General features: G+C 48.3%; 1 protein-coding gene across 1 annotated transcript in view; it reads right to left on the bottom strand.

Annotated features, from left to right (window-relative positions):
* SLC7A5 (solute carrier family 7 member 5) overlaps nt 1-22,273 on the bottom strand; it is a 33,621-nt gene extending 11,348 nt beyond the window's left edge. The window contains exons 1-2 of the mRNA XM_027646706.1: nt 21,593-22,273; nt 9,127-9,252 (exon numbers count right to left, since the gene is read on the bottom strand). Of these exons, the coding sequence (XP_027502507.1) occupies nt 9,127-9,252; nt 21,593-22,187 (721 nt within the window). The 5' untranslated portion in view covers nt 22,188-22,273. The remainder of the gene's footprint in view (nt 1-9,126; nt 9,253-21,592) is intronic.
* Between the last annotated feature and the right edge of the window lie 72 nt (nt 22,274-22,345).

Below are 22,345 nucleotides of genomic sequence, written 5' to 3'. Positions count from 1 at the left end.
CTAAAGCAGAGGAATGAAATCAAAGGCTGTAATTTCATTCCCTGAGGGTGGGTGAGGGTGATGGAGGGAGGGAAGGATGGGTGGGACATAACTAATTACTCACACACCTCTCCTTGCACCCAACCCATCCCTTTGAGGCATCGGAATGTCCCTGCCGGCAAAGGAGGGGCAAGTCAGCACAGGGGCAGCCAGGAGAGGGGACAAGGAAGGAAGCAAGGAAGGAAGGAAGGAAGGGGCTTTTTGATCCTCCTCAGCGCTTGAGGAGCCAACACTTCGCTGCCCTCTCCCCATCTCACCCATGGAGAGTTGTAGCTCCCCAAAAACTCACAGTGAGTTACTCAATTTCACATTTCTGTGCCCTCGCGGTAAAATGGATTCAGCAACATGTCTGGTTGTTCATGATCTATCTCGAATTGTGCCAGAGCAGCTTTAGGTTGGGTATTAGGAAAAAATTCTTCACCAAAAGGGTTGTCCAGCCCTGCCACAGCTGCCCAGGGCAGTGGTGGGGTCTCCATCCCTGGAGGAATTTAAAAGCTGTATGAAAGTGGCACTTGGGGACAGGGGTTAGTGGTGGCCTTGGCAGTGCTGTGGGATGGTTGGACTCGATGGCCTTAGAGGTCTTTTCCAATATAAATGATTCTGTGACTCTTCCTGCTCCAAGGGGCCAGGCTTTTATCCTCCAGGGTCCACAGGATGCTCTTTTGTGTTTCTCATGCTCTATCACCTCCTGGTTGCACAAGAGGAGCCTGGGCTGCTTAACAAACACCAGTCCATGGAGTCCAACCCCTGCAATGAGCAGTGACATCTTCGATCAGATCAGGGGGCTCAAAGCCCCATCCAACCTGACCTTGAGTGTTTTCAGGGATGGGATATCCACCACCTGTCTGGGCAAGCTGTGCCAGTGTCTCACCACCATCAACATAAGAAAATTCTTCCTTTTATACAATCTAAAACTGTTCTCTTGCAGTTTAAAACCACTGCCCCTTGTCCTATTGCAACAGGCACTGCCAAAAGAATCACAGAATCATTTAGGTTGGATAAGACCTCCAAGATCATCGACTCCAACCTTTGATCAAACACCACTTTGTCAACTAGACAAGGGTGTACTGGAGGGAGGAGGGACAAGTGACTGTGCTGGACCATCCACAAATGGCCTACAAAACCTCCCAGACACACAGCATCCTTCAAGCCTCGATGTGCAATTCCAGCCTCCGGGCTTTTTGAGGCTTCAACTGCAGACTTTGGATCAAATCAGGGGTTACAAATCTGCATGTGAGGCTGCCAAGCACAGCCTCAGCTCCCTCAGGGGAGCTCAAGGTCTGTAAGAGAGCACATCCCTGGCACCCCCAGCTCCCCATACCCCCCCATCCCACGCTGCCGTCGCCTCTCTCCAGGCAATTCCCTGCCCGTGCCCGGCACCCTGGAGAGCTGGAACCTGGTTTGAACTGGCTGTTCAATCGCACTCTGCTCTACAATTAACCAAATTAAGGTAACAAGCTCTGACATAAACCCCATTTGCTGATCTTGCCAGCTGCCAAGACTGTGGTAATTGCGCCGGGTCAGCCGGGGCCTTGCTGTGCGAGGGACTGTTTTGGGTCGAGGAGCTGCATGTTCAGACCCTTTCTTTAAAAATGTTCATTTGCTCCCCAGTCATGCCCGTTCCGGTTTTAATGGCACAGCAATCTACTCCTGCAGAAAGCATTTCATGATAATTAAGGATTTTTAACTTGCCCAAACAGCGAGGAGAGGGAATGCGGCCATGGAGAGAGCTCAGCACGAGGAGGGGGGAGAAACCCAGCCAGGGAGAAATGTGGTGTATGTACCAAAAGCCCCAGAGGAGATCATCCACTCAGCTGCTGAGCCATTTCCTGAGAAAAGCAGTGAGAATTCAGTGGACTGAGTCAGAAAAACAAGAGAGAGGCAGGGGCCAGGGTTAGGAGCATCCTTGAAGGCTCGGAGCTCCCGGGAAGCGCAGCTCGGTACCCACGGGAGCTGTTTGCTCCTCTCTGCAGCCAGCTCAGCATCAGGCAGTTCTGAACAGCAGCCTTTAACCTGGGGTCCTGGAGCAGAGGTGTTTATGGTCTGGAACACATGGCCATGACCTTGCAGAGCAGGGAGGGCATCCGAGGAGAAGCCAGAGCTCCTGGGTTACATCCCAGTCCTCACCAACGGCTGCAGATAGGCCATGACCCTTCCCCTCTTCTCAGCTACTTCCTTCTGTTTTGTGCAAAAGTGCCTCTGCTCCCAGGCCAGACAACGTGCTGTCACCTTTCCCACCTCCTCTGCATCCTGCTGATACATCAGAAACCTTTTACCCTCCTCCTCCTAAGCAAACACCTCCCGATTTTCACAATCTGTGCTGCCAGAATGTTTGCTGATGGGAGATAAGGCAGCAGTCCCAGAAGCCCTGGAGTGATGCCTCTCCAGGAGCCAGTGAGTCCAAAAGCATTGCAGAGATCCTGGACGGACAAACAGGGTCTCTCTGACCCTTGACAAAGCACGGAAAGGCATTTCCTCCTTGTCTATCCCCATCCAGGCAGAGGAACAGCAAGGTGCAAACCCTGAACAAACCACCCAGTGGGTGTCCATCCACTTCCATGAGTTTGTTTTCCTTTTTCATATCTGCACAACAGGTTCAATCCACATCCATAAAAACCCGTGACTGAGACTGACAAACAGGAATGAGCCACTGGAGGGGCTAAAGGAGCCATGCAGGAGAGCCAAGAACATTTGGGGAGGGCAGGTCCTCCAGCACCACAGGCACCACTAATTTCAGCCCAGCAGTCAAAGGCTGTGGGGAAAGGATGAATTTAAAGTGCAAGGAGAAGTCCATGTGGACACACAGACATGGAGACAACAACTGCACTGATACACCTTTGGCATGACCCAGAGACTCAGGGGAGGCAGAGAGAGAAGATCAGACAGAGCTGCAAAGCAAATACCAAAGTATTAACTGCTCTCCATTAAATGTGGCTGCATTGCTGGGATAGCTGCACTTGGAAAAATGAGAAGCCAACAGACCCTCCCATGTCAGCTGCCCCAAAACCCACTCAGGGGCAAGCAGGGTCCCCTATGACACATCCCAGATGCCATCTGAGCTCCACCTTGATCCAGCTTTGCACCTGGCATTTCATCCAGGATATCCAGAACGAACACCCTACAATCCACTATTCCCTGGCTAAAGCAGCTTTTGGGATGTCAAAGGCACAGTCCCAGTTAAGGCAGCACTAAGCCTCCATCTGCAAAGTCAAACAAATAACAGCTCACACCGTCCTTAAAGCTCAATATTAAACAAACAGCTCACAGGGTCCTTAAAGCTTGATATTAAACAAACAACAGCTCAACAAACAGCAGCTCACACCATCCTCAAAGCTCCACATTAAACAAACAACAGCTCACATCACCCTTAAAGGCCAAGCTTTCAGCTCAGTGATCAAAACAATCATCACAGGTCACTGACCTACTGTTTCTGTATTATGGGCTGTTGTTTTTTTTTTAGTTTGGTTGCTTGTTTAGTTTGGGGGGTTTTTTGTTGTTATTAAATGCATTTATTTATTCTTGGACAGGCCACTTCACACTTGTACAATGCAAAAGCCCAAACAGGCTGAACTCTACCCCTGAATCTGTAATTGCCAAAAAATTTTGCGGGCAGAGAAGGCAAGAAAAGAATTGTCTGAGCAGAACCAAAGTGCTGCTCCCCTCAAGGAGCACCTGGGCTGGGCACTGCCATCCACCTCTAGCTGGAAGAGAAATCCAGGATTAGAGAGTGAGAGGCCCATAAAATATAATTGCTGTATCAGCCCTCCAGCGTTTGACGCCTGATTCATCTCCAACATATGGTTGATGTGATTTAGAGGGGCAGGATCCTGGCAGCTTTCCCAGCTTCCCTGTCTGTGGCACAGTATTCCACTCTCCATGTGCCCGGGGAACAAGAGAGTGAGTAAGAGAAGTGCAGCAAAACTCCCTTCAAAGCTCCCTGCTGGAAAACCCCGTCCTGGTGGCATTTTGGAATGCCCAAGAACAAGCAGCAGCACAGGCAGCTGCAGGGCATGTTTTCCTGCAATCCTTGGTGCCTCAGGCCCAGTGTGCAGGGACACACTTGGAGGCTTCAGGGATGTTCTGTATCCACTGGATGTGGCTCTTGACTCCCAGTGTGAGTTAGTCATGAGCTGGCTGGGTGAACACCCACCTGCTCTGCCTTTGGGCTCCAAACTCCTCTCACAGCTGCACCACCAGTTGGTCCTCATATCCCAGGTTGTGTCCAGGAGCCAGTCCCTTGGGAGAGCTGGTTCCTCCAGGCACAAAGGTACTGCTGCACCTGCCCTAAGCAAGTGGGGAGCAGGGCACAACTGATCATGGAATCATGGTGTGGTTTGGGTTGGAAGGGACCTCAAAGTTCATCTGGTTCCAATCCCTGCCATGGCAGGGACACCTTCCACTATCCCAGGTTGCTCCAAGCCTCCTTCAACCTGTCCTTGGACACTTCCAGGGATGGGGCAGCCACAGCTTCTCTGGGCAACCTGTGCCAGGGCCTCCCCACCCTCACAGGGAAGAAATTCTTCCCAATATCCAATTTAAACCCACTCTCTGTCAGTGTGAAGCCATTCCCCCTTGTCTTGCCTCTCCAGGACCTTGCAAATAGTCTCTCTTCACCGTCCTTGTGGGCTCCCTTCAGGTACTGAGACCTGCTGATCAGGTTCACACCATGACCCCTTCAAAGGAAAATTCGTGGAGATTCCTTCAGCCAGGCAAAGTCCTCATTCACATCCAGAAGGCCAAAAGTGATTAAATACAGGTGCAAATCACAGAGAATTTGGACAATGACCAGTCTTGTTCCCCTTCAGTGTCTGTCACTGCGTTTTGAGACCTGGGGAAGCCTGAAATTTTAATGACCAGCCCTAAACCCCAATTTTCCTGCCAGGACCCCTCTGGAACAGCCCAGCTGTGTCCTTGGGTTGCTGCTGCAGAGCTCACTTGGGTCTCACTCCAGGTCTGCCTCCAGGAGCTTTTTTGGACATTCAACTGACACTGCCTCTGGCAGCAGAGAAGAAAGTCTGGGAGGAAAGGAAGAGGGAGTAAACTTACCTCTCTCTTTCTTAATCACAGGATTCATCACCAAAAAAGGCAGGGGAAAAAAGTTTGGGCTGAGAAGTACCAAGATAACCCTCAGGGGAAAAACAGAGACCAAAGGGGCATTTTCTAACAAAAGGGTCTGATAAATGAAAGCAGCTCCCAGATGTGCCAAACCCACAGCACCCAGACATTGCCTTGCACCCGGAGTACTAAAAGTGGCACTTTTAAGAGCCAAGCTCAGCACACTGAAGGTTTGAATCTTGCTTTCAGTACTTGCAGAAACTCTCTTGTCTCAAGTTCAGAAGTTCCAGACACATCACCTCTGAACACCTTTTTACAGACAGTATGGGGTGGGGATGGCAGTGCTGGCTGAGATTGTCCACAAGGAGAGCCTGGAGAGGGTTCTCCAGGGAACCTGTGGCTGCCCCATCTCTGGAAGTGTCCAAGGCCAGGTTGGAGGAGGCTTGGAGCAACCTGGGATAGTGGAAGGTGTCCCTGCCCATGGCAGGGGGTGGAACGAGATGGGCTTTAAGGTCCCTTCCAATGCAAACCATTCTGGGATTTTATGAAAAACCCCCACCAAATTAAACCCAAACCTCCCTGCCCAGTCTGAGCTCTCCATGGCAAATGTTTGGAGTTAAATTTGCCTACTTTGTCCTTGATTTACCCCTTGCTCTGCTGGTCTCTGAGCAGCCCAAGGAAGGGAATCGAGGGAGGAAAATGCTGCTGTCACCAAAGAGGAGCTCGAGGCATCACAGACGAGGAATTTCAGGCTCAGAAATTGGGCAAGAAGAAGGAAAAGGGACAATAAATAAAGGCACATTAAATCCAATAAAAATAATTCAATAAAATCAGTGTTAAATTCTATTTCCCTAAGTCCCAAATGCCCAATCCTGGATTTTCAAGCAGAACTGCTGGTGAAGCATCACAGCAAGGGTTGCAGCAGCAGCCAGGAGCTGCCCCTCACTGCTCCAGCTGCCTGAGGGCACATAAAACACTCCAGATACCCTGGGGCATCAGAACAGAAATGAACAGGTCTGATACATGTCTGTGTTTTGGGGTTTTTAGAATTTTTTGACATCAAAACCTTTCCTGAACTCCCTCCCATGTAAAAAGCATGAGTGTGTCCTTACAGATCAGCCCAATTTTTTTACCATGTCGCACCTAGGTTAGTTTTTAAGGGAAGGTTTTAAGGTGCAGGGTGATCAGGTATGAGAAGGACATAACCACAGACCTCCTGTGTTACATCCAGTGCAGAAAACATCCCTCAAACCTGCTGTCAAACCACCTCCAGGTCAAGAATATGGCCAAAAAATGCCCAGGGGGGCTGGACAGAAGGCAAATGGAGAGCTGGTAAAATAACAGAACCAAAATAAGCCTCATTTTTATAATACTAGAGTGAAAAAATCCTGATCCTGTCTATGTTATAAGTTATCTGTATTACTTAAGTGCTGCAAACTGGTGGTTTAACACACCAAGTGCAGGGCACTGAAATTTTAAAACATCTCCAGCCCCAAGAAGGCTTTTAAAAGTGTAACTTTTGTATTAATAAAATAATTTCATCCCAAGTGGGGCAGTTACAGAGACAACTTTCAAGCAGTTGAAAGACTGAGCAGGAAACCAATTTCCATCCTCCTTTTGAAGTGGTATGAAAGGAGTGATGGAAAACAGCTGCCCAGGGGAGATCACAAGGAAATGCTCTTTTCTGTGTGGCAATATTGCCACAGAGTTCTTTGTCTTGAGATGTTACTGCTCCTCTGAAAATCAGGAAGGAGAAAATGAGAAAAAGCCAAAAGCTGAATTGTGGGAGGTCAATACAAAGAGAAAATTTCTGTGAAATCAAAGAACTTTCCACATTTGAGCCAAAAATGTGGTCTTGCTCCTCTTGTCTGTTTATGGATTCTGTAAAACACAAACCAGCAATGGGACAGGAACCAGTAAAACCAGTTAATCCTCAGGGGAACACACAACCCCATCTCCCCTGGAACAGCAGCCCCAGACAAACCAGCTGGGTGAGGACTTCACTGGGATGGATTTACCCAGCTGGGGGTGGGGAGAGTCCTCTTTGTCAAAAAAAACCATCGGAATGGGAACAGCAGGACACAAGGCCACATGGAGGAGCAGTAAAGGCATGGAAATGTGGTTCTGTACAGGACAAAGATGGAGAACAGTGCAGCATTTTTTCAACTGAAAATGGGACTTTTCATGCTTTCCTTGAAGAAATAAAGAAGAAAAAAGACAATCTCATGATGTATCCCTGTTAAAAGCACTGGGTCACCTGGCATTATTGAAAGGAATATGGACCAAGGTGCAAAATGCAGGTGGAAGCTGAGGAAGGGCACAGGAAAGGAGCTTGTACATTCTTAAGGACTTAGCAGAGAGCTTGAACTTCCCTAAGGAGATTAATAAAATCCATGTGAGACCCCAGGCAGAATCCCAGTTGTAAAATAGGAACAAGGTGTAAACCAGCAGCCTCTGTAGATCCCAAGGATCCCACTCTGATCCAGTTTGCTTCATGTTGCGTACTCAAGACTTTGTCTTCAGGTGTTGTTATCAAAGAATTGCTTCTGATCTGACTATCTTTCACCCTGCCTGGAGCAGACAGGTGGTTTAGCAGGAAACTAAATCCCATGGAATTGCCTGCACTGCAAGGTCCTGCTTGTACCTCTCCAGAGCTGAAACTATAATCAACTTCATAGAAAGTAAAAGAAACACAAGAGCAGAGGGTGGATGTTTTTGTGCACAAGACAGAAATCTCTTACTGGCTACAGATACAATTCAATGGAAATAGCATGGATTTCCACCTGAGGAACCAGCGCAGAAAGTGGTTCCACCTGAACAAAAGGGCAAAAGAACAGCACAGAGGGAAGGAAGGTGGTTTTGAAGATGCAAATTAAGATTATATGTGCAAACAAAGCACAGTTGTAAAGGTCTTTATGGCAAAATGTTAACGAACTAACAGAGATTTATGGTGCCTTATCCTCCTAAGAGAGACAAAACAGTTCAGCAAAGCAGGCTGGGCAGTTGTGGAGGGAGGTGTATTTTGTGATAAGCCCCAAACAATGTCCCTGTTGAGTGTCAGCACCGAGCTGGAAGAAAATAAAACCTCTGACAAAGCAAGAAATTCTGCAAAGACAGCACTGGCTCCCAGGGCTGAGACAGGAATTACAGAGACCCAGGAGCACACACAGACACACACACTGTGCAGAGACAGGATTCCCTGGAGATTTGATCCCCATTTAGCAAAAAAGGATTGTACTGTTTCCTAAGAAACATTTATTTCCACAAAACTAGCACCAAAAAAAACGCTTGTCTGTGAGGATTAACTAATCAGATGGGTTTGGAACAAACTACATCTCTGGGTTTGAGACGATTTTATGTGTGTGGGAAGCAAACAAGCAAAACCACCAGAAAATTTACTTTACCTTCCCATTTTTATCCTCTTTTCCAGGTGCTGGTTGACAGATATGTGCCAGTGTCAGCTGAGAGCTCCAATACCTCTGTTCCTCATGTGGTCCCTGCAGCCCTGCCCGACCCTGGGTGACCCAGGGGCTCCAAGTTATTCCATACCCAGAGCTGGACAAAGGGAAACATGCAGGGGCAGTTTGTGGAAGGATTAAAATGATCAGGAGTGGTTTACACATATTCTCTACACACAGGTAATTGTCTATTAGCAAAAGGCCATGACCAGCCAGAATCAGGAAGATTTCTGAGTGCAACAGTACCAAAATCTTCATTCTCTGTAGACTTCCCTGCAATCCCAAAGGCAGAGGCCACAGTGACTGTAAAAGTCGGAAAGACCTTGAGTCGTGTTGGGTTCCATTAGTATGAAATCAAGCCCAAACTGTGACAGAAATACAAAATCTCCCAAATAAAGTGCAAAACCACAGCAAAACACAAGCTGGAAATGCCCCCCAAGCGCAGCAGAGAACAAGAACGGTTTGTAAAGCCCTTCTGCCGGCTCTGGAACGCTCAGGGTGGGACTGCTGGGCTTTCTCCCTAATTCTGTTGTGAGTCCACAGCACTTCCCCAAGGAAAAGGAGCAGCACTCACCCTTTGCCAGCTGCACGAAGCCGAGGATGATGATGAGGGCCAGCGCCAGCAGCTTCGCCGCAGCAAAGGCGTCCTGGACACGGGTGGCAGCTTTGACACTGTAGCAGTTCACGGCTGTGAGCAGCACTGGGGACACACAGGGACACACATCAGCACCAGGGAAACACTTAACATGCAAGACAAATTATGACAAATTTCTAGATTGGATATACAGAAGGAACTCTTGGCTGTGAGGGTGGTGAGGCCCTGGCACAGGTTGCCCAGAGAGGCTGTGGCTGCCCCATCCCTGGAAGTGTTCCAGGCCTGGTTGAAGAAACCTGGTCTAGTGGAAGGGGTCCCTGCCCATGGCATGGGTTACAAGAATCTGATCTATAAGGTCTCTTCTAAGCCAAACCATCCAGTGATTCTGTGATTTGCTTTTTGCTAAAACTTAACCAACCAGAGAGTCTCTTCCTAAAAAAGAAACTAGTCCAGAGCCAGGCTCACACTTTACAATTCTATACCTCATTTTGTCAATAGGTGATCTGAATAATGTACATAGTCCTTGTGACAAGGAACAGCCCTGAATTGAAGAATACACTTCTGAGGGCATATAAATAAGAGGACCCATCAGGTTCAAAATGCCCAGCCCCAACCCTGTTCAGTCCATCCAATTTAATGTTGCTGTTGCATGAAAACACTGTAGAAATGTCAGGACAGGCTTCCAGGACTGATTTATAGTTATTTTATACCAATAGCACCCTAAAGCTATCGAGGCCAGACCATGCTGCCCCTGCCTGGATGTGAAGGAGGAGCTGTCCCCGCCCTGACACTCTGGGATACAACACAAACAACACCTGCAGGTCAGTGGGGCAGGTGGGAAGAGAAGCTGGATCTGTGGAAATCCTCATCCTCTGCTCGACCAGCAGTGGCAGGGATGGCTATGCAGGGTTTGGAGATGCTCCCCAGGGCCACACACTGTGGGCATGGGAGAGAGGATTGCCCAGGACTGTGCTCATAACCATCAGCATTTTGCTTGCCAAGAAGCTCCCATTTCCTACAAGTTGCCCTATGGTTAACAGAATCAATCAAGACTAATTTCCAACCTTTTTTTTTCCTTATTCCCCCTCCAACCCTGTATTCTGCCCCTGTATCTGTATCCTGCTCCTGGCACTGTGACCCTCCCACCAGGCAAGGCACAGCCAGAGCCAAGGCTTGTCCAAAGCCACAAAGCTGCTCCTGGCTGAGCTTCACCTGCCTCGGAGAAAATAATGGCTTAAACCTGCTGCTATTCCAAATCACTTACTATTTTGGTGCCCTGCTCCCTGCCCAGAGCCTGCTGCTTGTTATAGAGACAGGAAAATGTCACCCCAAAGGTGATGTTATGGATGCCCTCCCCTCCTGCTGCCTCCCTTGTGCACAGTCACCCCTCGCTGTCCCCTCGCCAGCCCCTGGCCCTGCTGGTCCCCAGCAGCTCAGGCAGGAGCAGATCTCAACTCTTCTTCTGGAGCTGGAGGCTTTTCCTTGTGAGATCTTTTCCCTGCTGGCCTCCAGCCTTGGGCAAAGGCTCTTTCCCACACCCTGCAACTCATTTTCCCAGGACCCCACTGCCTTGAACAGACCAAAGAGCTGCACCCCAAAACATCAGGATCCCCCTCTACTGAAGTTATGGGCTGGATCTGCACTCACAGTTTAGAGCCCAGAGCATCTGATCACAGAATCACAGGGTGGCTGGGGCTTCTGTGGAGCCTCCTGCCCTGCAGGTGTGGAGAGAGGATCAATTTGGAAATTAGGAGAATCCACCCTAAACTGGATTATCCTAGACTGGTCTGGGTCAAAAGGGACCTTAATGCTCCTTCCAACCCCCTGCCAGGGCAGGGACACCTTCCACTATCCCAGGTTGCTCCAAGCCCCGTCCAACCTGGCCCTGGACACTTCCAGGGATGGGGCAGCCACAGCTTCTCTGTGCCACTGTCCCAGAACATCATGTCTTTCAGAGTCATTGGCTCCTTCCCACCCCCAATATTCCTTACAAGAGCATTCAGTACAAGAGCCATTTCAACACGAGCATTCAAAGTCTGGAGAAGTGAAAGAGCTGGATGTCTTCACAAAGCAAACCCCCATGATCCACTACATCCTACGAGTGAGAAGTAAACAAGGAATTTGAGACTGACTTTGTTTTGTATCATGCCCTTCAAGCCCTTTGGGGAGTGTGGGTGAGACCGAAAGGTCCCAGAGCTGTTTTTGGGGAGGGACCAGCTGGGCTCTGGCTGAGCTGCTCTGGCTCATGGCCAAGGGGGCAGGAGGAGGATCTGTGTCCAGACCTGCCATACCTCTGTCCCCATCCCTGTCCCAGGCTGCCTCCACCCCACACTGCTCCTGAGAGATATGGAGTAGCTACAAAGTCACCCCTTGCCCAGGTTTGGCAGCTTTTCAGCACCCAGAGCAGCCCAGCACTATCTGTGGGCTGCAGGGTCACAGCTCCTCACCACCAGAGAGATTGGGACACATCTGCCTCCAGCAGGGATGTTGTCAGATAACAGGGAAGGAGAAAATAAAGGTTAGGCAAGTCAACTTATGTCTGTGCCATGGAGGGAGAGAAGAAAGCACAGCACAGCTCATGGTTCTCCTACTAAAAGCACCTCCAGTGAATCCTAACAGGGAGGGAGCCAGGGATCCAGGATTCCCTTCAACCAGCGATTATGCTAAAAATAAATCTCCCCTTGTTTACAGAGGGATATTTAAAGGATGAGCTCAGGCAGCTAAAAGCTTCTCCTGTGGGTGAGGACAGCCCTGAGAGGTGTGAGTGACATTCCCTTCCCATTTAGGCATTCTGTGTCCAGGACAATGGATGCTTTGGCCTCCACTGAAATACTGATTTTTGGGGCTGTTTTTCACGTTTTGGTTTTGTACAGACTCCCCTGGACAGACTGTGGGAGAGTGGTGGTGAAAATAAAAGGCAAAAGCGTCCTGCACAATCCAAGTGTCTGTATCCAGCCCTAAAACCCCACCGGTGCCAGATAAACAGGCTCCCTGAAAATAAGAAAACATTTGGGGTTAGAGACTGAAGAAGGCTGAGAACTGCCACTGCCCTGAGTCAGAGCCCTGCCAGTCACAGCCCCCCTGCTTTGCTTTGCTTTTCCCACTATGCAATAATGATAATATTTGTCTTTCCTAAAGGAGCGTGGGGGAGTTACTCCACTTAAATGCTTTCAACACATAGGAAGGGCTGAAATAAACCTCAGTCTCTCCCATCAGGAAGAATCCCACAGAAAAAAACAAACAAACAAACAACAAACCAGGATAAGAACTTTTTCAGTAAAAACTCCAGGATGAATTCCAGTGGCTGCTCAGCTTCTGAGGAGAGCAGAGGGCTGGGATTTCTTAAAGCAGCAAGTTTGATTCCTTTGATCTGAGATGCTGCCCTGCCACACAGGGGCTCCTCCTGGCACCGTTCCCTCACCTTGGATGAACTGCTCCCAGGAAAACATGGGAAAGCTGCACAGCAACGGCTTTAAATCAGGGCAGTGATACAGCACAGGCAGAGATCAGCCTGCACTGCCCTAATTCCGGCAGCATCTCCCCTACAGCTCCAGCTACCAGCCCCTGGCAGGCGCCAGCCAGGCAGACCTTTGGAGTGCCCCACTCAGGCCAGGAATCATTCTAGGAATAAGGATTTCAGCATGACCTGACATGACACAGCTTGGCTGATCCACCAGCCCCTCTCCAAAGGCTTTACATAATTGGGATAATAAGAGCTAGAAAGCTGCAGGGATGGCAGATGTAGCGGGGGGGGCTGAATCTCAGGATGGTTTGGGTTCGGAGGGACCTTAAAGATCCAGTTCCACCCCCTGCCACTGGCAGGGACACCTTCCACTATCCTAGGTTGCTCCAAGCCCTGTCCAACCTGGCCTTGGACACTTCCAGGGATGGGGCAGCCACAGCTTCTCTGGGCAACCTGTGCCAGGGCCACACCACCCTCATTGTAACAAATTTCTTCCTTATGTCCCATCTAAATCCCATTCTTTATTTAGAGATCACTCTGGCACAAGTGGGAGAGATCCTGTTGTTTCACTGCTGTAGAACGTGCTCACCAGGTGCTCTTCACTCCTTCACCTGCTCCAGCCTTCATTCCTTATCTTCATTCCAAGGTAACTCAAGCTACAGGGGAAGCCAGAAGCTTTCGAAGAGAAATTTGGCTTTTTAAAGACAACAGCAGGTCTGGCTTCAATATTTACTCTGTCCTAGCGGACCCTAGCAGGTCCTTCAGGCACGTCACTGAACCTGCTCCACTGGCCCTCACCTGCACAGCCAGGTAATTCCCATTACTGATAGGAACAAGGACAAACTGACTAATCCAACACTAGGCCCAGGACTTTACCCCCCCCCCCCTTCACATTTTACAGCTGTATTCCTTTGAACTGGCATTCCAAGATCCCTCCCAAAAACACAATTCCTTGATGACAACAGGAATAAATGCCTACAAAGCAGACACAGCAAGGGATTGTGACAATCCTATCTAGAACAAGTCCATGACAAACACACTGCATGGAACAACAGCTCCTGTGGCGTTCTGCCCAAAGCAAACAGCGGGAATGGAGCCCTGACACAGGTAAATCCGGGCCTGGCACTTATGATGCAACAGTCTTGGCAATATTCCTACAGGAAAAGGCAGGGCTGCAGCTTTTCCTGGATGATGGAGTGTGGACATGGACTGGGCATAAAGACAGTGCTCAGGGAGGCTTTGTCGGGGAAAAAAAAATCAAACAGACAAGCAGCTGAGCCACAACCCTGCATCATCCTCACTCACAGGGAAAAGGATTCAACTCCATGCCCTGGTGGTGCAACAGGAGCTCAGGCCAAGATCTTCAGCAGCTTTTCAGGTGAAAAATCTCTAGAATGAGTGTAGGAATCCCTGAGGTATCAGAATTTGTGCTGCCTGTGGGGTTACACCCCTTGGGAGCCCTGCACATGTCACCTGGGTCCTTTATGTCACCTCCTACAGGTTTCCCTGCTCCTGACCTGTAGTACTGCCATGTATTCCCAAGTACACCTCTTGGTGTACTTGGATAAATGCGTGGAAGGAGCTGCTTTAAAGGAGTAAACTCATTAATTTGCTGCAAGTTGCCCACAGATTCCTGTTTGTGGTGTTACAGGACAGAATGAAAATGCACAGTAGGGTGAGGAGCTTGTGGAAAATAAGGGGAAGAATGAAGGGAAATTCTCATCCTCAGCTGCCCCACCAGGAAAACAGGGACCGTAAGTTGTTCTATCATGCACAACCCCTGCTTGTAACTCATATTTCCAAAGTGCTTGGCCCTTGGAATTGTAAGATGATGCTTCTGTTTACCATCTGCCACTGGATGATGCTGATTGTCTCCCAGATTCCAATTACTTCCAGAACAGTTCCAGCTCATCTCCTTTCCCATTTTCCCCAGCTCCCTTCACTCCTTATGAAGTTCAGATGATATACAAGGAGTTCTTTCTTCTACCAGTGATGGTACAACCAGGTTTCAGGCAGAGACAAGACAAGCTGAGCCTGTGGCCACCAAGGAACAAACCCCAGGCACAGAACAGTCCATGGGCTTTAGGGAACTGCTGCCTCAGCTCACCATAGGCTGGAACTGAAAATAAAGAGTTACTCTACACAGGACAAACCAGGGATTATGTGACTACAGTGGTTTAAACCTATGGGAAAATCAATTCACTAAGGCACCCTCCCCCCCCCCAATTTTATATCCTGGTGGCTGTGATGCCACAGTGTCTCCCAAAAGTCTCAGGTGACTATTTCTAACAGCACAATCCAACATGAGACATGCAAGGACGCTGGCAGAAAATGGTTCAGAAAATTTCAGCTTGATAGGTATCGATTGAAGCCTTGTGCCCTGCGAGGTGGTGAAGAGAAAAATCAGAAGGAAAAACTCTATACATCTTTCTTCAAGGACAAATCCCTGGAGAAATTTAACACCCAGGGCAACCAGTCTGGAGCAGGGAAAGGCCTGGGGGCAGCTAGAAAGGAGCACCTGGCCCCAGAGCAAATGTGTCTATATTAAAATTGACTTATAATAATCAACATACCTGGCAACGGGTCAGAGTTTCCTTTTTATTTCTCTTCCCAAAACAGGAATCAGGGAATGAGGCATCAACAAATGAGAGGAGGAAGCAAAGGCTGCCCAGCCACTGGAGTTTAAGGAAAGGGATCCCCTCCAAATCCACCCCCTGAGACCACAAGTTCTGAGTGTCTCCAGGAAATGGCCCCAGACACCCTGAAAGTGTCACAGCTCCATCTCTCCCCTGCCTTTCAGTTCCAGGGAGCTGGGAGACACAGAAGCTTGTGCAAGACGGGATGAGGCTGGGATGTCACCCTGTGATCCTAGAAGTATCCACCCCCTCAGGTGTCCAGAATTCTGCAAGAATAAATTGCCAAGCACTTCCCTGCCATCTCTCTCTAGAGCTGTGCCAGCCAGTGCAGCACAGCCAGGGCAAAGAGGCAGCTTCAGGGGCTGGAATTTCACCATTTCCAGACACTGTAGAGGCTGGATCCCAAATCTGTATAACCCACCCACTGCTGTGCTACCAACATCCCATAATGACTGGTACACTTTATTCTGTGTGGCACATGCAAACTACAAAGAATGTATCACTGTAAGGGGAGCTGACTCCTAACTAGAGGTAGGAGTTACTATTTTGTCTCCTTAGGAAGAAACTTGTGATTTACTGCCAAAGTTTCCACGTGACATGATGCAGCAATTCCACAAAAAAGGTCATTTTACCACAGGAAGACAAACAAATATAGAGAGAAAAGTGAGGGAGAAAGAGGTCTTCCATATTTCTTCCTTTCCCAGTAAATTAACTATCACAAGCTAAACATCTCCACCACGGCCACCTTTTAGAAGTATCTTCCTAACAGTGACCAACACTTACTAAGTATTAATACTTACTAACACATTAATTTAATATTACAAATTAAGTATTACTAATATGCACATTAAGCCCCAAAGACACAACATCATCCTGGCCAAACTGGACCTGCAAAACCCATCTTACCTGGCCCACCATGAGGTTACACTTCCACAGAAGCACCTTTCCACAGTTGTACTGAATTAGATCCCACAAATTCACAGGAAGGTGGCTGAAATACTGCACTCAGTGCTAAATCCTGGATCATGAGCTTCATCATGAAAAATTCCAAGCAGGTTTTAGGCTGAGTCAAGTCACCTGTGCCATGCAGGGGGTCAGAATTCAGCTCTGCACCCTGGCTGGAAAAAACTGCTTCCTCATCCATTGGATTTGATCTACTGGTCACATCTGACATGGGACTATGAGACTCTTAGAATGCTCAAAACAAGTGATTTTGCTCTGAATGACACTGACCATGAAAAAAAAAAACCTTCCCAATTTGTTCATGCCAGAAGGGAAAGACTCTGAAGGATCTCAGTAATAACATAAATCATCCAAATACAATAAAACTTAATGGGACACTTGTTCTGAAAGCCAAGAAAGAGGTGCTGTAAGTGCCTCTGTTTCAAGAGTCCTCCAAGCCTTCATTGATTTCAGGAGGGTTCTGCGAGTGTCAGAGCCTGTTTTCATTAACGCTGCTCTAATTAAACGCAGATTAAAAAGGCAAGCTCAGCCTTGCAGCATTTGCCATCCAGCAGGGATTCTACAGACCCTTTCCCTCCACTCTGATCAAGCAAGGGCCTATTTATTGATGCAGCTTTAGTCACTTAATCCACCTTTCTGGAGGAGAGAAAAATAAATCTTCAAAGCTTCACACCCGGCTTGTCCTGGCAGATTAATTAAAAGTAGAGATGCTGTAGAATAAACCCCTCTGAGACAGACAGGGATGTGATGGGATATATTTTGTGTTTGCCTTGCTCAACAGCTGATACTTTATGAGGTGAAAATCCACCTCTTCACTTCAAACACCTGGGCAAAGAGCTGAGCTTGGAAGATTTGAAGTGAAACCTTAATGCCAAATAAAGATGTTCCTGCTTTCAACATCTGTGACTTCTGGGGGAGATGCTGACACTGAACCTTCACTTATGGCCACAGCTGTGACTTGGCAAGAGGTCAGGGGTGTGTTTGTACCCTTCTGCCAGAGCCTGGCTTTGATTCCCTTCTCCTCTAACTCACAAGTTACTCAGAGGAGTGTCAGGCACTTCCACATGACATGTGCTATTAGACATGACTCAGCTCTGCTCTGGCTGCTACTAATTCTTTCACTATTTGGCTGTTCAAAACAAAAGAGACAAATGAGGAATTCATCATCATTTCCACGGAATTCCACACTTGCAGGAGGAGTGCCCAAAATAATATTTCAGAAGCAGCAAAGAAAGTCTAAATAAATTTTGAAGAAGATTAAAATACTGTGGCTTTGGAAACAGCAGATACTGCTGTGCTGGGGTTAGTAATGCCAGATTTGCACATATAATTAACAAGTGAGAAAAGAATTCAGCAGCAAACAATCAAACTGCTGATTTGACACTGCAGATCAAGAACAAAATTATATGCAACAGATTATCCTGAGTTGGAAAGGACCCACAAGAAACATCAAGTCCAACTCCCTGTTTCTCAAGCTTCTGGGAAGCAGATTATATTGTCGAGAAATGGGTAAATTATGGAATAGCAGCATTATCTCTTGCCTCCCTTATCTACAGGGAATTAAGTTACTGTATGACAACTCAAGCACCTCACAATACATGAGAAGGCGCTTCTGTGCAAGCAGGAAATCTGCAAAATAATGTGGGAAAAAAGGAATAGCCATGGGCTCTATAACTGGGCAATTTGCATCCTTGAGCCACCTCTAGAACACACACGGTGTGCTGGGCTGTGATTTTTAAGGATTTTTGTTAAGATTTATCAGTTGAATTTAAGAAATGTTAACACAAGTGGCAGCTGTGAAAGAGAACCTGACCCACGTGCACCCGAGACAGAGAGCGTGGAATCCTCCGTAGTTTAAATCTTTGCCATGTCCAACGTTGATACTGTACAGCAAATATGCAAAGTCAGGACCTAATGGCTGTCCCTCATCAGCTATAGAAGGCATAAAACTGGTTTAGATGAGATCAGATTTGGGTTTTTGTTGGGTTTTCATGCACAAACTCTGTTCCATGGACTTTAAGTTTTTCTGCTCCTCTTGGCTACATGGTGGACTTCGTGCTTGTTGTCCCTTGGCATTTGCTGTTATGATTTATCAGCTCTAAAAATATCAGCCATACAATCTCACAGCTAAAAGAAGATGCTGAAGTTTCTGAATTATCAATAATCTGCAGCCTGACAAGCATTCAGCCAAATTGCTACCCAAATTCCTACACCCAAGGAGCACTGGCTGGTTCGTGGTGAACACAAATGAACCAGGCTGATGATGGAACAGCTTGGCCCACCTTCCTACAGGAAGACTTCCCTGTAGTGAATTCCCACCCTTTATCTGGCAAACCTAACAAGCATTCATGGTGTCTCATGAAAGAAGTCTTGCATGCCAACTGTGTGTAGATTACAATCTTCATAGTAAAAAACACCTATTTGTAGTTAAATTCCACTCACCACCCACCTTGTTTTCCTCGGCACCTTCAGGAGAAGGCAATTCCCTATTCCAACCACTTTTTTTTCTTTCATTCAAGACTGTGATTTGGAGTCTCTTAATGCATTAATACAGTCTCTGGACTTCATTGTGGCAAATACCAAACAGTACATTATTTATCCAACTGTTTCAACACCAGTAAACGGGAAACAAATAACTTCTGTTATTTCTCCTCTTACTAGAAAGCGTGCAGCAACTGCATTTCATGTTGAGATACAAACTTTGCAAGGAATAGAGCTGGGACTGCTCTAGAAAACTGGATTATGGATACTGAATTCCAGCCCCCAGTCCCAAATTCCTCTATTGTCTCCTAAACTGCACTTTCCTTCTTTGAGATAACTCATTAATGTATGTGCTACAGCATATGCACAAATAGGTCATTTTTTCTATTCTATTGCTTTTGAAAAGAAATAAGTATCTCCCTGGGTAGTTGATGTTTGGAACAACCATGAAACAAAACTGCTTGTTAGTCCACACAAGTGTTGTGTGGCTGTTGAGTCCTTGGAGCAGATTTACTTCATTTATTGTTCCTAGCCCATGATGTGGTTTTGGCAGCAGAGAGTTGAAAAGCTAATTCCAAAAAATCAAAGTTACCAAAGCTGACTTGCTGAAGGCGATGCAGGATGAACTAACCTTTTGTAGCAAAGGAGACAACCCCAAATTTGACCCAAAGCATAAACAAAACAGGAGCCAGCAGTGTGGGGGGAGTGGAGTTTAAAGGAGAAACACATGGAACTGATGGAGATTTGGAGAACTCAAAACTCTTTCCTTGGCATTTCAAGATAAAGGTTCAAGAACAAATTCTGCTTCAGGGAAACTCCTCATTGCCAGCAAAGGAAAGCTGGAGACATTTACTGGAGAAGCAGGAACAGGAATGAGACCTGGCTTCAAGAAGCTGGATGCTGCAATCCACCCTGTCAGGGAACAGATCTCACCATGGGCAAGTCTAGTTAACCCCTGCTTTGGGGTTTGACCAATAAAATGTGAAAAGACACCTCCTCCTACCTGTTTTGGGAATGATCCCTCAGATTAAGAGGTATTTATTATTGGAAACACGTTCTCAAAGGCTTTGGCAACTCCAACATGTGCTTGCACAGCAAAACTTTGCCATAAGGTAGTAAGAAAGCCTCTAATCAATACCCTAATTCCTTGGCTTTTCAGAAAGGAATGGGAATGCCACATTCATCTGTGCCATGCTCCTCTGGGTCCCTGAGGAAACCACAATGCAGACTGGCAAGAAAGCTCTAAAACCACATTTCCAAAAGGCAAGGAAGGCACCCATGAGCAGAACTATTTCCTAACCCTGGTGCAGCTTTCTTAGTTGAATAATTATATTTCCTTAATATGTGCCCTACGCTTGGTGAAAAACTTGGATGCAAATCCACATGCCTATCTACATACCCTTACATGCCTAAAAATTGATGTGGGGACTGAGGAGGTTTTAATCTTGCCCAGAGAAAGTACAACTCACTGCCCTGTCTGTTATTAATGCTATTATTACTAACTAGCCATATAATTTACCTCCCAAAGCCTCGGTCAGCGTGGGTATATTTACAGACAATATATCTTCCCATAACGGCCATGTGCTGCAGCTTTTGGATGCCTGGGATCCTCAGAGGGGGAAGGAATCTAACACAATCCCCTTGGAAAGGGCAGCATGAACAACCAACCTTCTCTTCACAACTTCAAAACGCAGAAAGAAAAAGATCACCTGGCTGTGATTTTGTACAGTGAATAAATGCTTTATAAAGCCCTCCCAAAAATTACATCCTTTCCCAACATACACCTTTATAAAGGCACAAAAAGACCAGTGGAGCAGAACAGACTGAATGGGAAATGAGGAGGGAAGGGCAGAAAATGGTCCTGTATTGAAAGGATGAGGAATTTGGATGGGGTGACTTTGCATTCACCGGAGGAACGGAAAATGGGGCTTGAGCAGCACAACTGCAGATTCCAAAACACCAGTGTCGTGACAAAAACTGCAGCAGGAGAGAGATCTGTGTGCCCTGAATTCATCACAGCGTGACTGAACTTCTCTGCAAGGCAACGCCTCGTGAGACAGAATGTTTGCTAGCCAAAAAATCCCCATAAAACCAGTTTTTGAGCATGGTATCAGCACACACACAGCCCAGAAATAGTTCATCTCCCAACTGGTGCTGAAACCAGCCAAGCACTGAGCACAGGCCACGTTCAGCACCAGTTGCTTGTGACAGATAATTTCCCAAGTGCTCCTTATCCCCACCTCTCTCTGCACATCAACACCCATCCCAGGCACCGCAGCACTGCAGGGCATTGGGGGATTTTACCCTGCCCAAACACAGTCCTGGGGCAGAGCACGAGAAATCCTATTCCAGCTCCCAGCAAAAATGCACCCTGTATTTACTGCACACTGCATACAGAGAGGCTCATTAACCTGCAACTGGCATTTGGGGGATTTTTCGCTGCATTTATTTGGGATGGGGCCACATTTCCTACTGCTGCCATTCAAAACAGCCAGAAAAACTCGGTATGCACAGCACAGGAGAAATGGGGCATCTCCTCCAAAGTGATGCATGAGCACACTTTTTGGGGAAGGTGATGGTGAATGAGGAGCCACGTGTAGCAGGACAGCAGAGACCTAGAAAGGGTCACAGAATCATGGAATGGTTTGGGTTGGAAGGGAATTTAAAGATCAGTGATGATCTTTACCAGATCATCCCGGTCCTATGGGCAGGGACATCTTCCACTATCCCAGGTCACTCCATGCCCTGCCCAAGCTGGCCTTGGACACTTCCAGGAATGAGGCAGCCACAGCCTCTCTGGGCAACCTGTGCCAGGGACTCACCACCCTCACAGGGCAGGATTTCTTCCCAATATCCAATCTAGCCCTACTCCATCAGTTCAAAGCCATTAAATGATACTTACGAACACACAGACAGGCCACCAGCTTGGCAGCCTGGTCGGGCACGGGGCAGGTGGGGAAGATGGGCTTGAGCAGGTACGTGGCGAAGACCAGAGCCACGATGTACTGCGAGGAGGGCCGGATGATGAGCAGCTCTATCCAGAGCTTGAGGAAGGCGGGCAGGGAGCCGTACACCTCCAGCATGTAGGCGTAGTCCCCGCCGGACTTGGTGATGGTGGTGCCCAGCTCCGCGTAGCACAAGGCGCCCACGATGGAGAACGCCCCGCATGCCGCCCAGACCACCAGCGACAGCCCCGGCGAGCCGGCCTCCCGCAGCACGCCCGTGGGGGTGACGAAGATGCCGGAGCCGATGATGGTGCCCACGATGATGGCCACGCCGTTGAGCAGCGTGATGGAGCGCTGCAGGGTCACCCCTTCCCCGGAGCCGCACGGCGAGGGCGAGCGGGCGCAGCCGTTCTCCTGCGCCCCTCCGCCCGCCGCCCCCAGCATCTTCTCCATCGCCTGCTTGTCCTCATCCTGCGCCAGCGAGGCGGCCGAGCCCGCCGGGCTCCTCTTCTTCACGGTATTGTCGCCGGGGCCGCCGCCGCTGCCCGACATGGTGGCGGAGCGGGGCGCGGAGCGGGGCGGGCGCGGAGCGGCTCTGCCGCCACCATCGGCCGCCCCTTTTGTTCCGGCGGCGGTGGGCGGCGAGCGGCGGCGGGGCCGGGCTCCTTTCCGGGGGGAGGAGAGGACGAGGAGGAGGAGGAGGAGGAGAG

The sequence above is a fragment of the Corapipo altera genome, unplaced genomic scaffold (assembly GCF_003945725.1).
Source record: "Corapipo altera isolate COAL_440 unplaced genomic scaffold, ASM394572v1 62, whole genome shotgun sequence".
Taxonomy (NCBI): domain Eukaryota; kingdom Metazoa; phylum Chordata; class Aves; order Passeriformes; family Pipridae; genus Corapipo; species Corapipo altera.
This window is presented reverse-complemented; position numbering and strand designations above follow the sequence as displayed.